This window comes from Sorghum bicolor, chromosome 1, assembly GCF_000003195.3.
Source record: "Sorghum bicolor cultivar BTx623 chromosome 1, Sorghum_bicolor_NCBIv3, whole genome shotgun sequence".
Taxonomy (NCBI): Eukaryota; Viridiplantae; Streptophyta; class Magnoliopsida; order Poales; family Poaceae; genus Sorghum; species Sorghum bicolor.
In genome coordinates this window covers 63,015,306-63,027,485 of record NC_012870.2, presented here as the reverse complement: position 1 = coordinate 63,027,485, position 12,180 = coordinate 63,015,306, and the positions used below count along the sequence as shown (strand labels likewise).

Here is a 12,180-nt window from a genome sequence, read left to right as displayed (position 1 = left end):
CTCGCGATCGGCTCGCAAGCTGACTTGAGTTGGCTCCTTATAGCTAACGAGCTAAAATCTTGGGGAGCCGAGCTGAACCGAGCCAGCCACGAGCCGAGCGACCTAGTGAGCTTCGAGTTTTTTTGTTTAGCCTTAGACACACACTTGTTTACATTTGTAATATGTGACACTCTTGTTATAAAAATTTGAGACTATAGGATACGATGACGCAGATATTTTTTTTAATGAAACATGTAATGAGGATATTTTTAGTTTTAAATATTTTATTTGACTAATCGTCTTATTCATTTTTTTATTAATTATAAAATAAATAAATTATTATTAAAGTATATCTCTAATGATAAAATAAGTTATAATCAAATAGATAATATTTATACAAATATTTTGAATAAGATTGACGATCAAACAAGATGTCTGGAAGTTAATTTTATTTTGGCAGTGAGTAGGAAAGATTTGATAAGAAAATACATTACGTAAAAGTAAAATGATAATGAAAGTTTATTAGATTTTTTTACATTAAGATAAAAATTGCAATTATATATAGACAAAATACTCAACCGGTCCAGAACATGGAAGTTGTTGTCCACGTGCAGCCGGCCCTTCTCCAACCTCCTGGCAAACAGTATCTACCCTACCTCTACAAATGAAAAAAAGTCTACGTAACCCCTCCAAACTATCTAAGTGGACTACTTAACCCCCGAACTATTAAACCAGATATTTTACCCTCTGAACTTTTAAAACCGGTCAAATAACCCCCTCGAGTGGTTTTGGAGGGTGGTTTTGTCTTTTTCTTTTTTATTTATTTTTGCTGAATCTTTGAAAAATCATAAAAAATCATAAAAAAATCATAAAATGAAAATTTTAATTTTGTCAGACCCCTGATGAGTTGATCTACACAATGAATATATAATATGGTATACTTTAGTACAAAGTTTTTGCTGTAACCTTAAATCTATGTTTTACTGTAATTAGTTTGAATAATTCATATATGCAGTTCCTGTGGTCCAATTGTGGTAAAATTTTTATGGTGGGCTCATTATTATATGCTTGAACTATGGTAAAAATTTCATACTCATTGGATCACGTATAACTTAGTTATAGATAAAGCATAGATTTAACAAAAATAAAGCTAAATAAATTGAGAACTAAGTTATACGTGATCCACTAGGTACGAAGGTTTTACCATAGTTCAAGCATACAATAATGAGCTCACCATAAAAATTTCACCACAATTGGAGTATAGGAACTGCATATATCAATTATTCGATTTAATTACAGAAAAACATAGATTTAAAGCTATAACAAAAAATTTATACTAAAGTATACCATATTATATATTCGCTTGTAGATCTACTCATCAGAAGTCCAACAAAATTGAAATTTTCATTTTATGATTTTCTATAATTTATTATGATTTTTCAAAGATTTAGTGGAAATAAATAAAAAAGAAAAAAGACAAAAATACCATCCAAAACCACTCTAGGGGGTTATTTGACCGGTTTTCAAAGTTCAGGGGGTAGAATATCCGGTTTTATAGTTCGGAGGGTGAAGTAGTCCACCTTAATAGTTTGGGGGGTTATGTAGACTTTTTCCCTCTACAAATTCAGATCACCTTTAAATTTATAGTATAATTTTTTAGAGTGTGACATCGAGTATAACATAAGGTATTACATCAAATATTCAAATAATAATATAAAATAAATTATACATAATTAATTTTTATAGATAGTTATAATCTATATAATTAGTTGTTTTTAAGTCTATATCTAATATTTATACGTGTGTTCGTGTGTTCAGATATGTGACGATAAGGAATCCGAAGTAAACTCAGGCCTTGTTTTTCAATTTTTTTTTTAATTTTCTGTTACATCAAATTTTACGGTACATACATAAAGTATTAAATATAGATAAAAAATAGTTAATTATACAATTTATCTATAATTTACAAGATAAATCTTTTAAATATAGTTAATTTATAATTAAATAATAATTACTAAATAAAAATAAAAATGCTACGGCAGATAAATCTGAAATTTTTGCGAACTAAAAGTCTAAAACAGGAACTCAGACGAGGCCTGAGCCGTGCACGGCTGTAACCGAACGGCGCTGCTGAGCGATCCACGTGTTGCCCGAGCCGCACGATACGTGGCTTGTGAGGAAGCGCCACGAAATGCCCCGGGGGCCGCAGGCTGCCGCCTCTCTTCTTCATCGGGCATCGGCGACCTGACCAAGTCAATCACCACCGTCCGTCCGCCCCATCCCTCCCTCCTCACACTCTCCGAAGTCCGGTTTCCGAACCGAGGCGCCGCCGGGCACCTCCCTGCCCCCACCACAATGGCCTCCTCCCTCGCCGCGCGCCGCCTCCTCTCCCGCGCCGCCGCGGTGCGCCGTATCCCCGTCCCCTTCGCCTCCGCCCCCGCCTCCGCGATGGCTCCCCGCCGCTTCTCGGCCGACGCGGGACCGCCTCCGCCGCTCCCGCCGCCGCCGCTGGAGCCCGTCGTCGAGCCGCCCACGTCGGAGGGCGCGGGCACCTCGTCTTCCTCCACCACCGCCGGTGCAGGAGGCGGCGCCCACAGGTCGTCGCCTGGAGCCTCCGCGGGGGCGCGGCGCCAGGGTGGTGCGGGCTACGAGGAGGAACAGGAGAAAGTCCTCCGCGCGTCGCTGCTCCACGTGGTTGCGATTCGAACCCCGCTCCTCCAAATCTACTTCCATTTTTGCGTGTCTTAGTATTTAATTTAGCATATATGAAAGAGATTTTTACTCTTCCTGTATGGCTGTGTATGCTGTAGCCGCGCATGGGGTGGAGCGAGTCGGCCATGGTCGCGGGGGCGAGGGACGTTGGCGTTTCTCCTGCCATCGTGGGTGCATTCCCAAGGAAGGAGGCCGCCCTTGTCGAGGTATCACTGCTTCTCAATCGGATGATTTGCGTTGTGAGCTTTTCGATTCTGTGAGGTGGCCAAACTAATCTCCCTAAGAAAAAAGAAAAGAATATTTGGCCATGTTACATCGCAGTGCAGATATAAAGACGATGCATGTTTCATTTAAGGTATGGATTCCTCGCGCTGAAAGCTAATATGACCATTCTCATTACTGGCGGTAACGATTATTGTTGTGTGCACTCATCTGATGAATGATCCACCTCAAATATACATGCTCCCACGCTTGTCCTGTGCTGTGTGCTTTCATTTTGTGCACCTGTGTCAAGGCTAGTAACAATCCAGGAAAGAGTATCACCCCCACAGTTCCTAGATAAACGTCACTTTGAAACATATGCTTCTATTTTTATTATTTTACAGCTTAAATAAAGAACAATTGTTAATGTGAACATTTGAGATCGTATTATGTCCTAGACAACATCCATTTTGGAACAGAGGGAGTGCTTTAGTTCACAGAAAAAAAAAATCCCTCTGCAGTCCCAGTGCTTGGAATCAGCGACTGATACTCATGTCATAACTAATGGCTAATGCAGTAATGCTTATCTGACATGGCTTCTATTGAATTTAGCCAACTTGGTATGGTCGTATTCCTTGTGTTTATCTAAGTTTGGCCAGATGGTGGATTCTATTTATTTTGTTATAATGAAAGCATAAGTCATGACTGTCCTTTTTTTAGAAGTGTATGATATGCTAGATTTTGTCCATCTGTTGAAACCATGGATTCATTGCACAGTTATGTGATAATCTGCTGTATTAACATTCAAACTTGCTCCACAAAGTCTAGCCTGTGTTGCCCTCCAGCACCCAACGTTTACTTGATCTGCAACATTAAGTTTAAAGATCTCCGTCCGTATGGGCAACTATTTATCTAGATACCCTGTCTCCTCGAAAGGACTATATGTGATGGATCTCACCAAAGCTTGTGGGCTATAGGCTGATGCTTATTTTCTTTAACTGCATTGTCTTAACAATTCATATGTCTTTCCATTTGCTAAAGATAGTGCAAATGCTTTATAAGGATTATTGGGCAGAGCATACCTACATCAAGCCCAATTGCTTATACAAGTAGCTATTTAGGTCTGAGTGTCTGACTTTTTTTAAAACTATATGGTTTCTAGTTTTTCTTGTCATTGCAACATTTGGGAAACTACTTCTGCATGGTAGCTCATGATCACTGAACCCTGTTATTCAATACTCAGTGGTCACTTTGACATATATCCTGTTAGTGGGCATGGCTTCTTCCATGTTCCACTGTTATCTACCATGTTACTTCTAGAACCATTTACATATCAAATAGTGCAGTTCCTTTAACTAGCTAAGACATTTTATTTGCATACATACAACCCAAAACTTTACAAGATTCCCCATCACATCGAATCTTACGGCACATGCATAGAACATTAAATATAAATAAAAAAGATAACTAATTGCACAGTTTACTTGTAAATCACGAGACGAGTCTTTTAAGCCTAGTTGCTCCATGATTGGATAATGTTTGTCAAATAAAAACGAAAGTGCTACAGTGTCAAAATCCAAAAAGTTTTTGGATCTAAACAAGGCCTAGAAAAAATAAAAGTGCATGCTAGCTATGTAGCCTGTTCAATAATGGTCTGTTTGGATACTTCCAAATTTTGGAACCTATAGCTTCCAGAATCTACTTAGGTTAGGGATCCAAACAGCTCCAGCTTGTAAGCAGCTTATACAATCCACACATCTCTAGATTGTACAATCTAGCAAGCTGAAGACACCCAGCTTCTATCAGCTTCTGGATTGAACTTGACCAATATGCCCCTTTTTGGCTAACTCATTGCAGCCAGCTCTTAGAACTAAGGGCATTTTGGTAATTTACTCTGTACAGTACAGTGCTATAAGCCAGGTTTTACAAGTTATGAATCCAAACAGCCTCTCATTTCAGCTTTTATAATCCAGCTTATAGGAAACTAGCTTTTAGAAGCTAACTTCTGCAATCCAGGTGGATCCAAACGCAACCTAAGTGGTTGCCACATGGAAAAAAAGGGTTCGAAGATTGCTCAGATGTTTTACTGATGGGTTCATGTAATGGAACTTGAAAAATTAACGGATAAAAAGATGGTGTTTAGTTGCCAGTTGTGTGCTTGGTGGACTTGATGGGAAACTAGAAAATAGAAAAAGTTTTTTCCTAAAAAAAATAGTCGGTTTGAGTATGCTCTGATGCCCTGCCCTGCTTAACTATAGCAAGCAGGAGTACAGGATAATTATGGCCCAGGATGTCTCTGTAGTTCTTCCTAGACAACTATCTCTGCTTCCATTTGTCATGGTCCTCTGCTGTAACGATCATCACATTGAACAAACATATGTCACTGGAGTGCCCAGATGCTACTACCACCTGTGTCGGCTTCAATCATTCCGTGTCAGCTACAGTGTGCTCACACTTACTGTGAGTCATGACAATGCCTTGGTCCTAGCCAGTCATGACAGTGTGCTCCAAAAAAAAGTTTGTCATTGTTGTAACCCACCCCTCCTAGTAAGAGGGGTGCTTGTATGGGCCATTTCTTTTCCCTATAATACAAAGATACACAGGTCTCCTGCGTGTTAGAGAAGAAAAATACATGACAATTCACTTTTTGCTTTATTTGTTGGCAATGCATTCCACACTGATTTAGGCTACTGTTCTATGCTCAAGTTCTGCATAGATGATAAACACCTTGCATCTGTTTCTTGTATTTATTTTTTTCTTTTATTGAGCTGGGAGGTAAATGAGAAACAAAGAGATGGAAGAAAGCCAAACAGTGAGGAATAAGAAAAAGAAAAGGGAGACTGAAAAGGGGAAAGCTATATTTAGTTGCATGGCAAGATCATGGAGGGATGGGCTAAGTTTACAAGTTCTAATACTTCTATGGGTGAATTACTGTAAAAAAATTGTTGTCAGTAACTTCAAGTCATCTTGAATGTGATGGTGATTAATTTGATTCAGTAAAAAACTAAAAACTCAAACCTTCTCTGGTCAGTTCTGTCATTATGCATGTTCAAAAAGAAAATCATTGCTTATCTTTCGATGTTCCTTTTTTGTTGCCTTGTACAGATGTCATGGTAGGGAATAGTTATAGGTGCAGGAATAGGGGCTAGATGGCAAGCAGCTCAGGAATTAAGCGTAGGAACATGCATGGAGATCATGCAGGCGCCTGATTTAGCAATACGGAATAAGTCCATTAGCAAATGAGAGGCTAGGAGAGTTTGTGATCTCTTTAAATCAGTCACGATCAATGAATGAATCAAGCAATTGTAGCCAACTCTAGTTCTCATCTTCTTTCTCTGTTATCTCATCTCCTTTTTCTGTTATCCCCTCCTGTGCTATTATCTCTACCACCATCACCACGGGCAGGAAGTCGGCGGTCGAGCGGCCGGCAACCTCTCACACCTACCCCATCCGGTCACTGCCTAACAGCCATGACAACTTGGGTATCAGTTGCTTTCAAACTAGTCGACACCATCTGGCTTTGCTTGGGTGGAGGTGTCTGCAAATTGTGATTGTGCTCTACTACTGTGTTCCTAGATGTATTGCATGATCTATTTGGTGATCGAGGATCAGCATTGTCATCTAGACCAGCAGCAAGTTTTTTAGATGGTGTAGCATGCAAACCCTGAACATAAATATTTTGTCTTGCCACTAAGTCATCAAGAAGATGGCATTGGTTCAGCCAAAACACCAAGGCATTTTATTTGTGAAGCAACACATGGCCTGACAACAATCAGTGAGTTATATAATAATGAACCTTTCTCCCATGTCATGCTTTCCAAAAGCTGTTCTTCTAACGAATTTAGGTGCTTTTTCAATTCTCTTGGGAGGGTCTCTTCATGTCTCACAAAGTTCTCAATTATTTTGCTCAAATGAAATCCGGTTAGATCAGTACTCTCAAGAATAGCAGGAAACATCATGATGCCTGTCTTATGTGTTGCCAATATTAGCTCATCTTCAAACATCAGTGAAAATGCTCATTTGACAGCAATGGAGTAAGATTATTTACATTGCTGTTTTATAATTCAGCTCTGTATATTGCCTCTAATACCCTATAGTACAACTTAGTATCTAGAGCCTCCGATCCTGCCATTGGTTCCGCCAACACCGACGAGATCAAGCAGCTCCTAGCGGCTCAGGAAGACACCCTGCGCAAGGAAGCTCAGGAGGCCTTCAAGACGGTCACCTCTGGCATCAGCGAGCTTACCTCGGTCATCAAGGGATTTCTGGCATGTTCAGTGGAGATAATATTGGCGACATATGACAGGCATCATGATGTTTCCTGATGTTATTGACAATACTGGTCTAACTGCATTTGATTTGAGCAAAATAATAATTGTGAACTTTGTGAGACATGAAGAGACCCTCCTAAGAGAATTGAAAAGGCACCTAAATTCGTTAGAAGAACAACTTTTGTAAAGCATGGTATGGGAGAAAAGTTCATCATTATATAACTCACTGATTGTTGTTAGGCCATGTGTTGCTTCAGAAATAAAATGCAAATGCCTTGGTCTTTTGGCTGAACCAATGTCATCTCTTGATGACTTAGTGGTAAGGTAGAATATTTATGTTCAGGGTTTGTCTACTACACCGTCTAAAAAATATGTTGCTGGTTCAGATGACAATGCTGATCCTCGATCACCAAATAGATCGTGCAATGAATTTAGGAACACAGTATTAGAGCGCAATTTGCAAACACCTCCACTCAAGCAAAGCCACGTGGTGTCGACTAGTTTGAAAGCAATTGCAGCCAACTCTAGTTCTGGTGACGGTGGTAGAGATAACGGCAAGTGAGGGGATAACAGAGAAAGGAGATGAGATAACAAAGAAAGAAGATGAGAACGCATCGATCGAGCCATGGTAGGGGATTGTCCTTCCCGTCGTATTGGGGAAATCCATCTTGAAGTAGCGGGGTACGAAGCCTTCCATCTTCCCGCGCAGATGATCCTCCTCGTGATCGTTCACCAGGACGAAAGCGTGTCTTTGGCGTCAGCGAGCTTACCTCGGTCTTCAAGGGAGAGATGTCATGGTAGGGAATAGTTATAGGCGCATGAATAGGGGCTACATGACAAGGAGAGGCCAAGCTCAGGAATTAAGCGCAGAACGTGCATGGAGACCATGCAGGCGCTTGATTTAGCAATAAGGAAGAAGTCAATTAGCAAATGAGAGGCTAGGAGAGTTTGTAATCTCTTTATAATGATATAATCAGTCATCAATGAATGAATCAAGCAATTGCAGCCAACTCTAGTTCTCATCTCCTTTCCTTCTCACTGTTGTCTCTACCACCGTCACCACAGGCAGGAAGTCGGCGACCGAGCGGCCGGTAACCTCTCACACCTACCCTATGCGGCCACTGCCTAACATCCATGACAACTTGAACCTGGCTCTCATACAGTTGTTAGGCAGTGACCGGATCGGGATAGGTGTGAGATGTTGCTGGCCACTCGACTGTCAGACTTCGTACCCATGGTGACGGTGGTAGAGATAACAGCAAGGGAGGGGATAACAGAGAAAGGAGATGAGATAACAGAGGAAGGAGATGAGAACCAGAGTTCATTGATCACAACTCATTATAAAGAGATTACAAACTTTGAACTGATGTTGTTCGACCATTCTTCTAAATGTTTAATGCATCTAAATGTTTAATGCATCTTCCCAAATCACTTGACCTCTACGATGGATATCAGGGAATGAATGTAAGATGCCTGATTTTCCTTTAGAGATGGGTTAAAATCTTCATAAATAATTGGATATCCCAAAGTTCACAAGAATCAATAACATTGCAGAACCAGATCAAACTCTTTTTACACCATTGAGCGAATAAAACAAATCACTGCTGTCCTTGGGAAAAATTTATTAGAAACATCCTCGAAAGTGACGGTACTTGTCATGTGGGGGCGGTAGTATAGCCGCCAGCCCAGAGCATGAGATGCCGCCAGGGGAGCTCCCAAGGGTGTGCAAGAGCCCAAGGAGGCATAGGCGGCTGTAATCAATAGTGTTTAAGAGTTGGCTGAGAGATTAGAAGTTAAGGTAGGGCTAGAATCAAGGAGCCAGCCTCAAGGCCGTGCAAGAGCTCAAGGAGGCACATGCGGCTGTAATCAATAGTGTTTAAAAGTTGGTTGAGAGATTAGAAGTTAAGGCAGGGCTAGAATCAAGGAGCCAGCCTCCTATATGTATCTGGTACTCGGTTGAGATGAATCAAGCAATGAACAACAAACAATCCAGTTACCCCCAAATATTCTAGTCTCCCTCCACGCCGACTTTGCCCGGTCTTCCTCTTGGCAATGGTTATCCTCCCTATTCCCGATATGAACTAAGGTTCATAGCAGTACTTATGATTTTCTCTGTTTGAATGTGCTCATATTGATTATAGTCTTGTATTTATATGTAGTTTTTCATGGATGACTGCCTCCAACAACTGATCGATCGAATTGATGCTGGAGAAGGAGAGCAGTTGAAGAACTTGATACTGAGTGAGAGACTCTCAAAACTTGTCCGGATGAGGCTGGAAATGCAGGCACCTTATATATCTAAGTGGCCTCAAGCACTGAGTATCCAGGTGTGCTATAGTCTTCTTTGTTTGGGACTTGGAGTTTAGTTCAGTTGCATAGTTCTAATAGCAGCTATATCCTGTTTGCCAGGCTCAACCAGCAAACGTCTCAACAAGCTTGAAGCAGCGAGCTGTCCTGGTCGATGAGATATGGCATGCTGCTGGAGATTCTGGATCAGATATTGATTGGTATGTGAAACGTACAGTGCTTGGTGGTATCTACTCAACCTCAGAGGTGTATATGTTGACAGACAATTCTCCAGGTTTGCACTTCTCAATAGCTCTATGTTGGTTTCCAATTCTTGTTTCATTTTAAAATTGACTTCAGTAATTTTACCTCTGCAACAACTTGACAGCAAGGATTGAAATGAAAGTGTTTCTGGTAAACTAGTTGAATGAAAGTGGTTCAGAACGCAGATGGGGGCGCACCGGATGCTGCCTGGCCTTTTCACTGTTTCTCTGTTGCTTTTGCCGCGTCACTTTTTTCGCTGTTCTTTAGTTGTTTTTGTTATTATTATACAACTAAAGCACAGAGGAAAAGCAGTCCTAAACTGAAATACAGATCTTTTGCTAGTTCAGTCTTGAAAAAGCACAAGATGCAATTAATAATATGGTTTCTTGTCTTGTTTGGTGTTTGTTTGACCACATTCTACTACAGTAAAAATAATATCAATTCAAAGTATTATGAGATTCTAGACTGTCAAGATGTACTGCTGTTTATATGATTGTGTACTAGCGTTTACATGTTAATGTAGCGTTCCCACTTCTGGCACTTGGCAGAGTTCCGCGATACTTGGACGTTTGTGAACCGCAGAATAAAGGATGCTCTTGATCTTCAGAAAACATTCCAAGAGGTAAGCATATTGTGAGCTCAAATCGCATCATCACATTCATGAGCAGTTTCACCATGTTACGTGTCCTCATTCTTTGTACCAAGTACAGTATTTAACCTGTTTAACTGAAACCATTTTTCCTCAGGCCGCATACCTGGCTGAAGCCGTGGGAGCAGGCATGGGCGGCACCGTGCAGGGTGTTCTCAACAGGGTCTTCCAGAAACGTAGTGGATGAAGTTTTTCTTTCCCAAACACGTAGTGGATGAAGCACATTTTCCCGTTCACCAACTGGCGTATGTCTATAATAAAGCAAATGGTGATGTGGTTGAGATGCATCACGTTAGGGTAGAAAGTGAAGATGTGTTTGCTGGTGGTGATGTTTAGCTGCAGGTTTTTCAAATGAGTGCTCAGATCGCGCAGGCTCAGTCCACATGCATGTCTGGCGCTGGTGAGCGACATCAACGCTAAACACAACATTTTAAGTGAAATTTTATTTTATAACGCTTGCCCTCTCGCAACACCCTGTAAGTGAAATCTTACATCCGTGTTTGTGAGTTTCGGATATGTGTTGTTGCACCAAGTAATATATCATCATGATTGCATCATCGGAATAGAAAGATGAAAGCAAGTAATTATTTTTCATCTTTACTATCACACATCAATTATTAACAAATATAAGTACCATGTAGTTGTACAAGCTCTTGAATGAAATAGACTAAAAACTCGAGATCTATAAGGGCACTCACAATGTACACTCTATCATGGAGTCTAAAGCTATTTATTAACTTGAACAATGTGGACTTGGAGTCTAAATAAGACTTGGAGTCTTATTTTTTCTACCTCTTTCTTCAATAAATATGGTGCCACACTACGTTATACGAGTACGGGTACGAGTATCGGATACAATACGTATCGGATACGCGGATACACACTTTCTCAAAAGAAAATCCACTAAAATGGTGTATCCAAGTATTCGTATCCGCGTATCCGACGAGTATCGGATACGGATACGTCACCTCTCTTGGAGTATCCGTGTAACATAGGTGCCACATCAGCAAAATACCATAAATAATATGTAATTAATTGTCTTGGACTCTGTGATAGAGTCTTGCATTGGGAGTGCCCTAAGGGCGTCCGCAATGGTGTTCAAATCGCTAGCTATTTGATCTCTAAGAAGAATGTTATTGGCTCTCAATGGCAATTTGCAAATAGCAAGTTTGAAAGTCGCTAGCTATTAGGAAGTCGCTAGCTATTATGGAGAGTATTATGAGAGAGTTATTTTTAGAAGATCGTGCTAGATTAGTTATTTAGGAGTCTCTAAATATTAGAAAGTCGCTAGCTATTTGATCTCTCTCTTCGATAGCCAATGAGAGTGCTACTTTTTTATTATTTTTATACGTCATCTTGCTAGCTATTTGTAAAGTGCTATTGAGAGTCAATAGAATTTCTCCTAGCTAGCTATTTGATAACCATTGTGGATGACCTAAGTACCAAACATGTGGTAGTAACTAGACGTGGATATTTAATTACATAAATTGCCCCTTATATTTTGGTCCAAATAGGCATGCACATGTGTGATATTACACTTGTATCCGATTCTTGTTCATCTTGGATTCAATGAGAACTGTAGGTGCAATGTACCACCCGCGCTCACACCATGACTGTCATTCCTAGAGTGAAAACGTTAACCAAGACTTCGAGTTATTCATTGTCTAAATAACTTCGCTAGATGGTTGTCCAGCGCTAGTTGTTCATTGTCTTGTCCGGGTGCTAGTGGTTCATTGTCCGGTTGGAGCCGCAGCCGTGTCACTCAAGTGATCACACAGACAAGCCGCACATCTTGTTAACTGGATATATTTGCTCATA

General features: G+C 40.5%; 1 protein-coding gene across 1 annotated transcript; it reads left to right on the top strand.

Moving 5' to 3' along the window:
• Positions 2,205–10,919, top strand: LOC8077067 (ubiquinone biosynthesis protein COQ9, mitochondrial). The gene is made up of 6 exons (XM_002467668.2): positions 2,205–2,673; positions 2,790–2,897; positions 9,323–9,490; positions 9,573–9,744; positions 10,262–10,335; positions 10,460–10,919. The coding sequence occupies exons 1-6, from the start codon at positions 2,335–2,337 to the stop codon at positions 10,547–10,549; spliced, it is 951 nt and encodes a 316-aa protein (XP_002467713.1). The 5' UTR covers positions 2,205–2,334; the 3' UTR covers positions 10,550–10,919.

Excerpts from the sequence above, each read along its gene's own strand:
- LOC8077067 (XM_002467668.2), top strand. The coding sequence starts at position 2,335 with ATGGCCTCCTCCCTCGCCGCGCGCCGCCTCCTCTCCCGCGCCGCCGCG. Across the intron at positions 2,674-2,789 it reads GCGCGTCGCTGCTCCACGTG|CCGCGCATGGGGTGGAGCGA; the intron begins GTTGCGATTCGA and ends TGTATGCTGTAG. Across the intron at positions 9,745-10,261 it reads GTTGACAGACAATTCTCCAG|AGTTCCGCGATACTTGGACG; the intron begins GTTTGCACTTCT and ends GGCACTTGGCAG.